Below are 15,022 nucleotides of genomic sequence, written 5' to 3' on the forward strand. Positions count from 1 at the left end.
ATATGAAACATAGACAAAGGGTTCAGCAAAGACAACGGTGGTCGCAAGTCAAAGCTACTGACGAAGCTATTGTCAGTAGCTATGCACGAACATAGTAAAGCTATTAAATGAACATGTTCATGAACTAGGCTCAGCAAATCTGTGCATTATGAGCTTTGCAAAACCAGGGCTGCCATTCAGAAACCTTTGCATCAAATGTCAATGCATGAAGAATCATAACCTGGTGTAAAGAACTCAAAAAATTCGACTCCTGAGAAATTGGAAATAATTGTTCAAGACCAGATGAAATGTATGCTACAAACACGTCATGATGATAATCCCATGTCACATGATTGGTACTACCCTTGTATAAAACTGGTTTGGTGAACCTAACACAGTGGTCTCCCTAAATCACCAGGTTTAAACATCATTGACCCTTTTATGGGAGTATCTGGAATGCAGACTCAGTAGATGTCCTCTCCTTTATCTCTTAACGAACGGAGGGGTTTTCCTGGTGAAGAATGAAGAACATCCCAACACAATGCACTCAGGACTTGCGTGACGGCATTCCAAGAATTTTTCAAGCTGTTCTGTAGTCAAAGGGCTGCATGTAATCCTTATTAGGTCCTTAAATATTGTACCGATTAATATCGTTACAAGTTTCTTTTTTTTGTCGACACCCTGTATGTGTGCATGTATGTTGTAGCCTGAAGTGATTTCTGACAAGATTTTCTAGGTCATATGTAAATATTTATTATATTTATTGCTGGCTGCCTCACCTACGCTAACCTGAATTTCTGAGAGGATATAACGGCAATTTATAATAGCTGCCTTGAGCTAACAGAACATGAGATCTGAATGCAGTCATAAAAGTACTTTTCAGTGGCCAGGTACCTACTCCAACATCTGATGTGTGCATGACCTTGAGTTTACCAATCAAACCCTGCAATTTTCCTTTTGCATAAGGACTGTCCATGCTGAGCCTGTTATGTGCTATATATTTGCAGGAGTGGGTGCTAATTGAAGCCTGTAAGAAGTGCCTAACATTTCTGACACACTGTCACAGCAGTTTTACTGATAGAGAACAACCCATCACTCTTAGTATGTGTGGACACTCAGTGGACACCATCACGCATACTGTGTCTCACAACAGAAAGTCAGCATTCACCTACCCGTGTCTAGATTGCCTGCAGGTAGGAGACCGAATGTATCAAGTTTATCAAAAGTGTGTACTTCAGTGGTTTCTTGAAATTGAGGATTTTAAACTTAATTTCTGATTTTATTTATTTACTTATTTATTTTATTTTATTTTATTTTATTAAGGACTTCATGCTCTCCTTAGCAAGACAGAAGTGACTTGCAGTTTACAGGTATGTATGGTGGTGGTGGTTGGTGTATGTGAGAATATTTGTACCAACAAATGTGGTGTGTCCTTTTCCACAGTGTGTACTGAGCCCCCCAATGGTGATTGAGCACCCACTTTGCTGCCTGGTTCTCTGTGCACAGGTGCATGCTGGGATGTGGACGAGAAATGAAACATTATCCAATCAGGTATGCTGTAACAAATGAAATATTTTTAAATGTGTTTGTATTGTTTAGCACTATAAAATGCAAAACTATAAACACCCCCCCACACACCTTTTTTTTAAATTATATATATATATATATATATATATATATATATATATATATATATATATATATATATATATATATATATATACATACATACATACATACATACATACATACATAAAATATAATATAATATAATATAATATATTATATAAATAATTTTTATTAATATTTTTTTTAACAGGTCAACAGCTACCACAATGTGAAGTGTAGGCTTGAGATGTTTGATAAGGACCTCATGATGCTCCAGGTTGGCATTTTGTATTTTTTTTGTGTGTATTTATATTATTTATATATTTTATTTATATAATGAAAATGAGAATAATTTTCTGACCAATGATTCTGGTGTACTGTGAGCAGGAGGGGGCTTCGATGATGGATCCCAACCACTTTCTGATGATTGTGCTCAGTCGTTTTGAGCTCTTTCATATCGTTAGTTCAGCCGACTGCAGGATAAGATACAACATCGAGAACACGGATAAGGTGTGTAATACATGTTTTCAGTAATTGCTTTTCTGCATTGAGTGGTTCTCACAGTTTATGGGTAATTTTCTGTTCCAGCATGTAGTCCAGCAGAACAGCACTTTAATAGAAGAGATGCTTCACCTCATTATAATGATTGTGGGTGAGTGCAGACCGTTTTGGAAGCAAATTAAAGACGTGGATAGGGCTTTTATTTGTTATGTATATTTGTAATAATACACAGCCAGAAAGGTATGTGTGCCTAATAATTGTGTGTATTATTGCTATCTGTGACACACACAGGTGTGAGCGTGTTAGGTGAGCGGTTTACACCAGGCATTGGGCATGTAGAAGACTGTGATGAACTAAAGAGAGAAATCATACATCGGCTTTGTATTCGTCCCATGGCTCACAGTGAGCTGGTCAAGGCCTTGCCTGAAAATGTGAGTAGACGTACTCATGGAATTATTCAATTAGTTATGGATTTTCTATGTGCTGCTCTCCAGTTATATTATATTATATCGAAAGCCTTCTTATGAAATGTGTTTCAAAGGCTTCATAAGTCTGTATTTTAGGAGAATAAAGAGACAAGAATGGACAGAGTCCTTGATAGTGTTGCACTGTTTAAGTTGGTGTCTCATTCTCCTTCCAGATGCTTCCTTCCTTCCTTCCAGATGCTTTTCTACAGAGTAGACAGGAACTTGATCCATGCATATGAAACTGCCCTATCCAGTTTCCTTGCTTCGTTTGAGTTTTGTCATATTTTCTGTGCCTTTTATTTTAATTTTCAGAGAGAGAGAGAGAGATCATTAATTGGTGGTCGGTGGAGCAATCATATTTTAGCCCAGAACCTTTAGCTTGCCTTTGCCAGGAGGTTCAGACTTGGCTTTCAACAAGATAAAGAGCCAAGCATACTTCCAAATGAACACCAAATTGCTTCTAGAAACTCAAAATCAGTGTTTTACAATGAGCTTAAAATGTCCTCCATGGTGGCATGGACCAGGACCCCTCGGTCTGCAGCATTACAGGAAGATTTCAGGTTAGACATTATGGGAAGAGTCTCGGTGCTGTTATTGTCTCTGGGGCAGACATCAGTTAACATTGTGACCCCTTCCCTGGAGAGAACAGCATTACAATTCTGAAAACAGTTTTTGTAAATAATAATTCACTACTTAAAGCATGTACCCGAGCTCCTGCTACGCAGTAACTAAAACTGTCTGCAACTCACGTGTTACTTCATTCTTTAGTTCCTTCTCTTAAGTGTAGAGCCTCTGTCAGATTGTGTGATTGATAAAGAAAAGCACATAAATGACAAAATACCAGTTTGAGTGCCTAGTGGTCTAATCAGGAAATGCTCTTTGGAAGCTCAATATATGCACTTATCCATTTGCATTTTGATTCGGCTGTTAGTGCTGAGGATGTCCTTAAGGTGATGTGCTGCTTTTGGAAGATTTAGTAATTCTCTTTAGTCGCATGAGCACTAATGGTTTTTCTAAATTTTTATGTAGTTTATTTTGGATACAGGCAGAGGAAGCTCAGCGAAAGCTTAAGAGACAGAATGGAGAGGACCCAGGTAAGCTATTTCTTCAGTGATTGTAGTCATATCTGAAAATGATCGGTCAGTTGAATGCAGATTGCTGAAGTGTGAGTGTCTGTGTATGTCGTAGCCCTGCCTCCATTCTGCCCACTGTTTGCCAGCTTGGTGAATATTCTGCAGTGTGACGTGTTGCTTGGCATGCTGGGAGCTGTGCTGCAGTGGGGTATGGAGCCCAGTGGAGGACACTGGTCTGAGTCCATGCTGCAGAGGGTAAATGTTTGGATGTTTTGTTAAAATGACATGATAGTGTAGTAAATTCAACAAAATTCCACTTGCTATGCTGTGTTCATGAGCATCACTTTTTAATGACCGAGTAGTGTTCACAGTTCTGTATGTGTGTGTTGCTACAGGTGCTGCACTTGATAGGCATGGCTCTGCTGGAGGAGCAGCAACAGCTAGAGAACATTGGGGATGACGATGAAGTTACTTTCAACTTCACCCTCAAAATCTCCCGTAAGTTTTGTACATCATCTCACACAGTAGAAAGTCTCAAGCCTGTAGTTAGATCTGTGGTTCTTGTATCACAGGTCCCGGTGAAGCCCCCGGCAACACTCCAAGCATCCTGGCTCAGTTAGAGACCTTGCAGTGCGCACCTCACTTGGAATTGCACAAAGACATGATTCGCTGGATCCTTAAAGTGAAATTACATCTTGATTATGTTTGCAATTTGCCTTACTCTCTCTATGCGTGCACCTAATATGTCCACCAGGTGGCAGCCTAGCATGATTTGCAATTCACTCACTGAAGGTAGGCGCAACATACAAAAGATGAGCGTTTTTACCATGAAGTTTAAAGCAGTGCTGCATCATCAAGACCTGTTTGAAATCCAAGCAGTGCAACACCGCTCAAGGTGGCGTGGCCGGTAGGCAAAGCAGCACCTCTCACCACGGTGAAGCACAAATGCTTCACTGTCCCAAAGCGGTTTTGCTGCTGATCATCTGTAGGTGGCCCTAGGGGTGTTTTTGATGTGGCTTATTGTGCGTATTACTTAAAAGCTGTATGTCAACATGAATATTTAAATGACATGTAAGGATTGCTTACTACACAAACTGAACTTCCATGCACTGTGATGTGTGCATTTTATTTTCCATATAGTGAAAACTGTCAGGACACCTGCACCAGGCAGAACATGTACATATAAAGGCCATGGTGTAGGCCAAGGCTAATGATGTATTGTAGTATGTACTTTGAAGAGAAACAGGCAAATTAAATGTTAGTAAAATTGTAATGCATCTTCAGTATTTAATGGTATGGTGTGTGTACATACTTTTTAGTGCACAAATGTGTTCTATTGAACATCTGCTTAGTTTTGCAAGACTTTGTGTGTGCATATAGTTCTAACTGCACTGCTGTATCGTTTTCTTGTAGAAATATTTTCCTAAATTATGTGTCTTTTTCTACACAGATTGTGGTTAGCATTAAAACGATGCGCGTGTGCACAGCTGCTGCACCTCCCTGTGAAGGAACAGGGCACTGTCACAAGGAGGTCAGACTTTGAGCAACTTTCTATTCCATGGACATATTAACTATTACCCTTTAAAGTGTTGAAGAGCTGAAATCTACATGTGTGTGTGTGTGTGTGTGTGTGTGTGTGTGTGTGTGTGTTGCAGTCTGTGTGGGACAAAGACAAAGCAGAGAGAAAAAAGAAAGCTGAACTGTGCTGGAAAAAGACCATGGCTCAAACATTAGAGAGCCAGAGTCATTTTATCAATAAGTACATAGATCTGCTCACGCAGGATTCAGAGGATCTGGACGCCTCAGCCTCTACATCAGCAGAGCATAGATACCTAAGCATGCTCGTAGTGACGCAGTGTTCTTAATAAGCCAACTTGTATTGTATTCTCGATATCCAGTCAGTACATTTATGTCAGTAAATGCATGCATCAACACTTCCTTGACTTTGCTGAGCAGTTGTCTGTTCTTTGTCCTAAAAGTTCTTGCATATAATGGTGGTCTTCACATAACATAAGTAAATTCCCATCCTTAAACTCTTTATCTTGCATATTCATTTAGAGCATTTTCTGTTGGGGTAAATGAGTAGAGAGGATCCTAGGCCATTTTTAGCAATTTCCTGGTGATTAAAAAAAGATGAACCCATTTATTCAACATTGATTATTTTAACAAATTCAGAGGTACCTTAACATAAAATTAAGGTTATAGTGAACTTGTAACCATCCGTCTCTGCTTGGTACAGCCCCAGTTCATGTGACGGTGCTCTGGTGTGTGTGGGACCTCGTCGTTGGCGTGCCAGAGGAGGAAAGAGGAGGCAGATGGAGATGTGTATCCTGTGTCACGAAGCGCAGGAGATCCTACCTGATGGCACCGCCATGGTGCTCGCTGCCTTTGTCCAACGCTCTACGGTCATGTCCAAGATCCGCAAAAGACCCCCTCACAATCCAGGTAAGGTTATGGTTTACAGTGTGCAAGTCAAGTAATTGGATAGGTTTGAGTAGCCAGTGTGCTTATTTCTGGAGGATACATGTGTGTTACAGAGAGCTATGATCCCCTCTTCATGCACCCTGACCTGTCCTTTGGTACCCATACCAGCAACTGGGGCCACATCATGCACTCTCTCTGCTGGCAGAGGTGAGGAGTTGGGCAAACTGTTACTTCTAGACAGCCTTCTACTTAATCCCAAATAAAAAGTTTTGCTGCTTTCAAATGTTTGTGGATATAGGCAATAGAATCAGCAGCTAACAGTAAATAGTTTGTCTAGAAAATATGACCTTTATATGAGCAATCACAATAAATTAGCTAATATTAATCAATCAGTCGGGATGTTTTGTGACTGAAAAGTCAAAAACCTAATCTGTGATGTACAGGAAAGTCTTCATGGATGTGTGGTGATCGATAAGATGTAGATCCAAATTGGATGTATTTGGCTTAAATATGCGATCTGCAGATATATATATTTTTTTGTCCCAATACAGTGAGCTGATCATCGACACAAAGCATGAAACAAAGCTTGCTATGTGCACTTGACTATTTTTCACTGTCTTAGATCAAGCCAGTGTTACTTGCGTAGTCTGTAAACTTATTGCGCCTCATGGGGAAGCAAAGAACGTTAACCTGATCTGACCTTAGGAGTAAGTGCAGTTCAATTCAATTTTATTTGTATAGCGCTTTTTACAATAGACATTGTCTCAAAGCAGCTTTACAGAAATATCAACATGGTATACCGATATTAAAGGTGTGAATTTATCCCAACTGAGCAAGCCACTGAGTGGCGACGGTGGCAAGGAAAAACTCCCTAAGATGTTTTAAGAGGAAGAAACCTTGAGAGGAACCCGACTCAGAAGGGAACCCGTCCTCATCTGGGTAACAACAGTTAGTGTGAAAAAGTTCATTATGGATTCATATGAAGTCTGTATGGCCTTAGGAGCAGCCAGAGAGTATCAAAAGCTAAAGAAATCAGGTGATTGAACTTGTTACGATTGGTAATCAGCAATGCTCAGTTGTTGAGGACGTCAGATTCTGCCATGTGCTGTGCGCTTCCCAATCAAAAATACTTTTCATATGTTCCCGTTCTTCAATGGAGGGGAGCGCTGTCCAACAGTTTACACTCCCGAAGAATAAGGTTACCTCGGAGAGCTTTACAAGCAGTATATGGTGTTCCCACGTCAATCCTACATCCATGTCAAGCTTAACAGCTCAGTGGATCAGTTTGCTTGTCACTGCTTAATAGATCTGACCAGTTCGGTCATTTCTGTGATTGCATGGTACATATAAAGCTCATGGAAATTTGACAGGTTGTCAAATAATGGTCTCTTAATCTTCGAGTTATTTTCTCTTACAGATACTTTGAGACACTCCAGAGTCAGGATGCGCAGTGGCTGCATGAGCAAACCAGTTGCGATGTAGTGAATGGGGAGTACTTGTGTCCACTCTGTAAGTGTCGCAGTAACACTCATTCCTCTCCTGCCCCTCACTGAGACCACCTGCAGGTACTCGCATACAAACGTGTGGTTGTGATTATTCTAAGTGGAGTTGCTCTGAATCCGGACCGCTTAATATTTTAACCATTGCACTGGCGAATTAGTTGTAGTGGCTCTGTAACCAATGCAAGCTTGCCTATGAAATGCCATGGAAGGGTACAGAATGACACTGTAACAGTGCATACCCCATTCCATTATTCCTCTTATTTATTTATATATTTTATAGCAAGGGAATTGATATCATCTGTAGCTGAATTGCATGTCTTGCCATGTTGAGATCAGAGTATAGAGTATATTCTGCTTATGTAAGATGGCTAATCCACTGTTGTTGCAAGATATTTAGTCACACTGACTCAGTTTATTACAGTAAATTTGCCTGTTGTCCCATTGAGGTGACATTTTCTCTGGTTAAATAGTAAAATGCATGCATGTTTGTAGTTACAGCAATAGTGAGCAGCCAGGTCTGGCTCATTGGCTGAATGCAACGTATATAAGCAGATCAGAGCCTTGCACTCTGCTCATAAGAGAGCCAAGCCAACAAGTGAGTCTCATCATATATAGTACGTGTGCTCCTTATTTGTGTGTGTATGTGTGCACATGCAGTCATATTGTGGTGTTTGTCTTTTAGATGCTGGTGAGACTGAGACTGTGGAGGACTCTCCTCCTCCTGAGAGTTTCAGGCTGGACCACACACCAGTGTAAGCATACCCACTGTTTCCTTTCACAACTGCGTATCTGAGCGTGTCTTTAACACTGATCTGTGATGTGGTTTGATAGCAACCCTTATTCAAGCTCCATAAGGGAGATGCTGATGACATTTGGGACCGCAACTTATAAAGTTGGCCTTAAGGTGCACCCTAATGAGCAGGACCCCCGTGTGCCTATCATGTGCTGGGGCAGCTGTTCTTGCACCATCCAGTCTATAGGTCAGTCTGCACCCATTTCTTACAGACTAAGAATTCATGTATAAGATTTACAATATTCACTGACCTGTGTTAAGGGGTAATTAGTAAAAATGTTTTGCTTTTTGGTATTTTGTACAGAGAGATTATTGGTAGATGAGGAGAAGCCTTGTTTGGAAGTTTACCCTGTAGACAGGTATGACAACCCAACTTATTGTCATATCTCAGCCCAGCCAGGACTCGGTTTCCCAAGAAGCAACACCCACTTCTAACATGGCCGCTGAGGACTACACTTCCCACACACGCATGCGCTCACCTCCCCGGAGTTCTGATCTCACACACCTGCAGCCAATCACCTTGTCCACTCACCACGGCTTATTAAGAGACTTTGGTTCAGAGACACTTTGTGAAGTAAATGTTCAGCAGACTAGTTTCTCTGTCGTTCTCCAAGCGTTACCTACCGTGTTTATTCGATAAGTGACTTTGGCCTCTGTCTTGCCCCGTTTGTTTTGTTTGCATGATCGCCTGACCCTCGCTTGCTTCTTGACTACGGACTGTGTTCACCCCTCTGGATTATTCTGCCTGAACCTGCCGCCCGCTTCTGCTTCTGTATTCCCCACGGTACGTGACACTTATCATGCCAGAATGAATTCTTCTTTCGAGGGATGTATGATGATGTAACAAATTCTGTATCAGAGGTATTGTTAGTACTGTTAAAATACTCCACTAAGCACTGTTTGCTTGCAGGATGTAGTAGTTAATTGTACACTGGAATAAATTCCTCCGATGATTTGATTTGCTTTTCACTTGTAATTCTAAATATAAAAGCATATATAACTGTGTATATATAAATGAAAATAGACTGCATCTGTAAAATCATTACTCAAGCTTCTGCGCATCATTCGCACTCTAAAGATATCTAGAAGATTGCTCAGTTATGTTCAGGGTTCATTTTGGTAGCATTACTAAATATTCTGAATCACAAATATCTGCAGGTATTATGCTCTCCTTCCTCAGTTCTAATTTCTTCTATATCCTGTGATATTTATATATATATATTGTATACTGAATAATAAAAAATAGAAGTGTCATAAAACGTGCCCTTGTTTAGGAGACTATTTGAGTTCCCTGGCTCAGTTTGGCTCTGCATGCTGGACTGTCTCCTCTCACTCCTCTGTGCAAAATCACTTCATGTGACTGTTGGCAGGTATATTTATTTCATTATTTATTTTTCTCTCACTTGTAGTTTTTTAGTTCTTTAACTGTGCTCTGTGTAGCACTTGTTCTTGATCCCCAGGTGGAAAGTTCCCCTGCATTCTGGATGTGGACATGTTCCACTTAGTGGTGAGCTGACAAGCTTGTTAAATGATACTTTAGGCACTATTAAATGTATATTAGCATCAGATTAAAGTATCATTGTTGTCCAGAATCTAAACCTGTCTATCTAACAGGTCAGTGTCTGTGGTTTCTTTGGCTGTAGTCTCTGAGTCATGTGTTGTGTTTGTATGTCGGGGGAGTCTGGTGCTGTCCTATTCAGCATTGCACTGCTTAGACTCCTCAGGGCTCCTCTGCATCTCTTCCACTTGGTCATTGTTGCTCACCTGGTCCAGATCCTCCTCACCTCTGTGCCAGGTTAGAGCATATTCTACTTAGAGCACGTACAACTTAACAATAGATGGTGATCTGTGTTATGTTGTCATTTGTGTGTGTTTATTAACCCTCGTTCTTACAAATGAGTAATAACGTGTTTGTCAGTATGAATGTTATTTTGGGATGTTTTTATTGAGTGTGCTGTCAGGCACAGTTGTGTGGGAGTCAATAATGGGGCTGTCAAAGTAATTCACTGCAGCCAACAGCATTAGATTTGTGTAAGGATTTTTTATTGGGGGGTTTGAACACAATTTTTAAAAAGTGCTTAAATTTAATCCTAAAGAAATGTTTCTATACATACTGCAGTACACGTGGCTTTTTTTAAAAACTTTTTTTATACTGTTTCAGTATTTAGTAGACTGTTTTGTGAACAGCAATGGTTTTGTGTCTGAGTTGGGAGTTTTGTTTTGAGTTTTGCCAAAACTTGCTGCTTATTAGAGATGCCGAGCATCCAACCAGGAACATGATTTTGGTTCAGAAATATTCATTAATGGTGTCCAAAAAGTTGCCCAAACCTGTAGATCATTAGCTTATTATTATTATTATTATTATTATTATTATTATTATTATTATTAACACATTAATTGGACAGCCCTCATTAACATTGGTGGTATGTGCACAGAGGAGCTGACCATGGAGCAGGAGCGTGAAGGAGTGGAGCAGGAGCAGGAAGAGAGTGTCTGTCTTCAGTAACACATTAAGGACTCATGTAGGCTGGTGAGACAGCAAAATTATTATTATTATTCGTAGTAGTAGTATATCAATCCCATGAGCTTTCACTCCCATTCATCAAAAACTCCTTTGTGAGCCTGGGAAAATTATTGTTTTGACTTCAGTCACAGAGCTTTCATTTACAGTGCTGTAGAAATGATCTTAACACGTGCATGTGTGTCTTAGTAGCCTGCGTGAGACTAGCTCGGGTTGGCATCTCTGGCGTTGCGTAAAGGCAGGCATCCTGCCCTTCCTCAGAGGAGCCGCACTGTTCTTCCACCATCTCAATGGAGTTCCCACTTTGCCTGAGCTTGACGGTAAGTGCTTCATTTTCCCCACCCTTCCCGCCCCATCACAAACTCACTTAGCTACATTTGACCCATGGGTTCCACCACATGTTGTTATCTGATTGAAAGTTGACCTGACCGTACACCTCTACAACTGACGTTAATTTAAATGAAGAGATTTACCATTTAATTTGTGAGGTGATTTATCAGATTGGCCACAAAGCTGAGTTGTCTCATCTAACCTGTTAAATGATTGAAACACAGTTCTGCCAAAACATGGAAACCTTGATCACTTGAACTTCACATGTACAGTGCATCCGGAAAGTAGTGACAGCGCTTCACGTTCTCCACATTTTGTTGTTACAGCCTTATTCCAAAATGGATTAAATTCATTATTTTCCTCAAAATTGTATACAATACCCCATAAACACAACATGAAAGAGTTCCCCTTTAAGCAGCGCGCTGTGGGGCATGTGAGCGCACGAGCAGGTGCGCAAACACCTGCTTTTCCTTTGTGGACAATCGTGACATTTCGACACGTGCATTTGTTTGTTTCTGTCATGTCTCCTCCCCGTTCTGTCATTGGTTGTAGGTTCACGTGTGTCTCAATTGCCCTCAGCCGTCAGCCATTACAACGCTGATTATCTCCGCATATATACCACGCGCCTCCCAGCACTCTCAGAATATTGAATGAGTTATAGTAGATTAGTTTAGAGTCCTTACGATAGATAACCAGTCGGTCCATAGTTTCATGGTTCATGTTTAGAGTCAGAGTTATAGTCCATGTCATGTTTCATATTTAGGTTCGTTTAAGTTCAGGCTGGTTTCTCCGCTACCAGTCCCTCGCTGTTTGTTTCATGTTTGGTATATCGACCCTGTATCCTGTGACCGCAACTTTGATTCCTGCCTTGCCTCGTTTATGCCTGTTTGCCGATCGTCTGAACTTTGCATGTTACTGGATTACGTTTTTGGATCACGTTCTGGATTTACCTGCCTGTGTGTCTCTCAATAAAACTGTTCACACTGCGCTTGCATCCTACCTTGTCTCCGTTACATCACAATACCAATTTTTTTTATTTAAACTTTAATCAGGAAGTCTGTCATAAACAGTTAAATGTAAGCTCTCTACTCATGGTCAGTGTTAATTGTAAAATAAAGAAGCATAACACATTTATTTTTAAATATCTTAAACAATAGAGCCCTAATTAAAAGTGGATTAACACAAGCATGATACATATTATGAAAAAGGCTAATAGCTTTCTAAGGAAATGGATTTATCAGAAATCTGAAAATGGCTGTGCACCGACGCTCCCCATCCAACCTGATGGAGCTTGAGAGGTCCTGCAAAGAAGAATGGGAGAAACTGTCCAAAAATAGGTGTGCCAAGCTTGTAGCATCATTCTCGAAAAGACTTGAAGCTGTAACTGGTGCCAAAGGTGCTTCAAAGTATTGAGCAAAGGCTGTGAATACTTATGAACATGTGCTTTTTTGTTTTTTTATTTTTCATAAATTTCACTCATTAAAAGATTTCCAACTTCTTTCATGTTGTCATTATGGTGTATTGTCTGTAGAATTTTGAAGAAAATAATGAATTTAATCCACGTGGGAATACGGCTGTAACATAACAATGTGGAAAAAGCGAAGCGCTGCGAATACTTTCCGGATGCACTGTATATAGTATATTGTATGTAGTGAAACTGATCTTGTTCTCTCCCTGTCTCCTATCTAGCTGTAGGTGCTGGGGAATTGGGAAGTGCTGTGTGCATATGTCTGCCTCCTAACCTGCTCCAGCTCTATTATAATCACCAGGAGCTTCTGGATCCCCTGCTTCAGGGATGAGAAACTTCATAACTGAGCTGAGAAATGACAGGTTTTCTGTGAATGCTGATGATGCCATATCATGTGTACACATCATTGATTTGTTTTGTAATGGGTTGTGTTGTCCATTTGTCCTGCAGGTGGTGCTCACATCCAGGCATGCAACAATGTCTCCAGTCACCTGAAACCCTTAAGGTGATCATTCTTTGTTCTTATCTATAGCCTTCTGAATTTTGCGACTTTTCACCAAAGAACTGCTGCATCTCATCCTTCTGCTACTAAAAGAAAGCAGTTTTTAGTGTGAAATATGAGCTCATTAGGTTTAAAACTATCCTGATGACAAAAACATCTCAGAATGAGAATCACACTCAATGACAAGCCAGCGGAAAGCATCGAGTGATCAACTTTACACCAAACATAATGGGGAGTTTCATATTTTTAATATTAAACATTTAAATATTTGGATATTTTAACATTTTGAATGGTTGTATTTTGTCTCTTCATTATTAAACATACATTGTGTTTCAAACATATGCAGTTTGGTGTCTTATTCACTGCATGACTTTTTATTACATAATAGTAAATTCATGATCTTGTTTTAGAAGTTTCCAAACTCTGATGTCACCCTGGTAACTCTGCTGTTCAACCAACCTTCTCCATTGTTCTTGTTCATGTTTTTTGCCTGGTGATTTGGATGTTTGCCACCTACACCTACGTGCAACTGGCCTTTGCGGGTGAGGCAAACAGGATAACCACTACACTACAGAAACCACGGACAGTGAAGCTCTTTGGCTGTTGACCATGGTCTGCTGATGAGAAATGCACATACTTAAACTTTTGTTCACCAGAGTTGAATTGCAAAACGCGGCTTTGGTGGTATAGTGGTGAGCATGGGTGTCTTCCAAGCAGCTGACTCGAGCTCGATACCCGGCCCATGCACGGATTGAAACCGGTAGCTACTTGCGGTACTTTATGGTAGTTGGCATAGAATGAAGGAATCACCTACCTGAAAATAAATTGGTCAACAGAATGTGCCATAGGCTTCTCTGCAGGCCTCCTAGAACTCTTCCTGCTTCCCACTTGTATTGTTAGTGTATGTCTTTTGTTAGTGACAAGCTAGCATGCAAACTGTGATGAGAGGTGTACATTTTCCACAATCAGCCATCTATATAGTCAATGTTTTATATTTAATAAGCAATTATGTCTATATGCTGATTGGTCTTAAGCAGCGTTGTCCAATCTTCAGATTTTCGTTCCAATCTAGCAGGAGCCACACCTGATTCCAACTGTTTGATCTGCTGATCTTGGCTTTCAATAGACTAAAGTGTGGCTTCTGCTTGGTTAGAATGAAAACCTGCAACCACACCGGCCCGTTCTGGATAAGACTGGACAACCCTGATCCAAAGCAAATAACCACTAAGGTAAGTGCCACTTTGTGAGTTCTGAATCTGTCATGCTGACTCGACGTCGCTCGAGGAACAGGGGAGGAACTGGTAGATGAGAAGATGTTGTGTATATAAAATATACATGAAAAACACAAGGGAGACCTAGTATGAGTAATATGTAATTTTATTGAAAATTCACTGGGCTGACGTTCACCTAAGACACAACACACACAGATACAGTGAGGGAAAAAAGTATTTGATCCTCTGCTGATTTTGTACGTTTGCCCACTGACAAAGAAATGATCAGTCTATAATTTTAATGGTAGTTGTATTTGAACAGTGAGAGACAGAATTACAACAAAAAAATCCAGAAAAACGCATGTCAAAAATTTTATAAATTGATTTGCATTTTAATGAGGGGAAAAAGTATTTGACCCCCTCTCAATCAGAAAGATTTCTGGCTCCCAGGTGTCTTTTATACAGGTAACGAGCTGAGATTAGGAGCACACTCTTAAAGGGAGTGCTCCTAATATCAGTTTGTTACCTGTATAAAAGACACCTGTCCACAGAAGCAATCAATCAGATTCCAAACTCTCCACCATGGCCAAGACCAAAGAGCTCTCCAAGGATGTCAGGGACAAGACTGTAGACCTACACAAGT

At 40.4% G+C, this 15,022-nt stretch overlaps 1 protein-coding gene and 1 long non-coding RNA gene across 8 annotated transcripts; both read left to right on the forward strand.

Annotated features, from left to right (window-relative positions):
- Positions 1 to 1,126: 1,126 nt before the first annotated feature.
- LOC108261729 (E3 ubiquitin-protein ligase UBR2-like) lies at positions 1,127 to 3,878 on the forward strand. The gene is made up of 9 exons (XM_053678439.1): positions 1,127 to 1,172; positions 1,303 to 1,349; positions 1,423 to 1,530; positions 1,799 to 1,864; positions 1,975 to 2,097; positions 2,176 to 2,239; positions 2,380 to 2,519; positions 3,585 to 3,649; positions 3,744 to 3,878. The coding sequence occupies exons 3-8, from the start codon at positions 1,441 to 1,443 to the stop codon at positions 3,624 to 3,626; spliced, it is 525 nt and encodes a 174-aa protein (XP_053534414.1). The 5' UTR covers positions 1,127 to 1,172; positions 1,303 to 1,349; positions 1,423 to 1,440; the 3' UTR covers positions 3,627 to 3,649; positions 3,744 to 3,878.
- Positions 3,879 to 5,285: 1,407 nt separating this feature from the next.
- Positions 5,286 to 13,497, forward strand: LOC108262294 (uncharacterized). Of its 7 annotated transcripts, none has more exons than XR_008394049.1 (13): positions 5,286 to 6,259; positions 7,470 to 7,617; positions 8,047 to 8,149; positions 8,237 to 8,306; positions 8,386 to 8,534; positions 8,652 to 9,131; positions 9,622 to 9,717; positions 9,788 to 9,854; positions 9,962 to 10,142; positions 10,783 to 10,877; positions 11,058 to 11,188; positions 12,888 to 13,028; positions 13,117 to 13,460. It is a non-coding gene; the product is annotated as an uncharacterized LOC108262294 (long non-coding RNA). The 7 variants fall into 7 exon arrangements; XR_008394050.1 differs by having other exon boundaries at positions 9,991 to 10,142; XR_008394052.1 differs by having other exon boundaries at positions 10,028 to 10,142.
- The last annotated feature ends 1,525 nt before the right edge of the window (positions 13,498 to 15,022 follow it).

Source organism: Ictalurus punctatus, unplaced genomic scaffold (genome assembly GCF_001660625.3).
Source record: "Ictalurus punctatus breed USDA103 unplaced genomic scaffold, Coco_2.0 Super-Scaffold_100, whole genome shotgun sequence".
In the NCBI taxonomy this organism is placed as follows: Eukaryota; Metazoa; Chordata; class Actinopteri; order Siluriformes; family Ictaluridae; genus Ictalurus; species Ictalurus punctatus.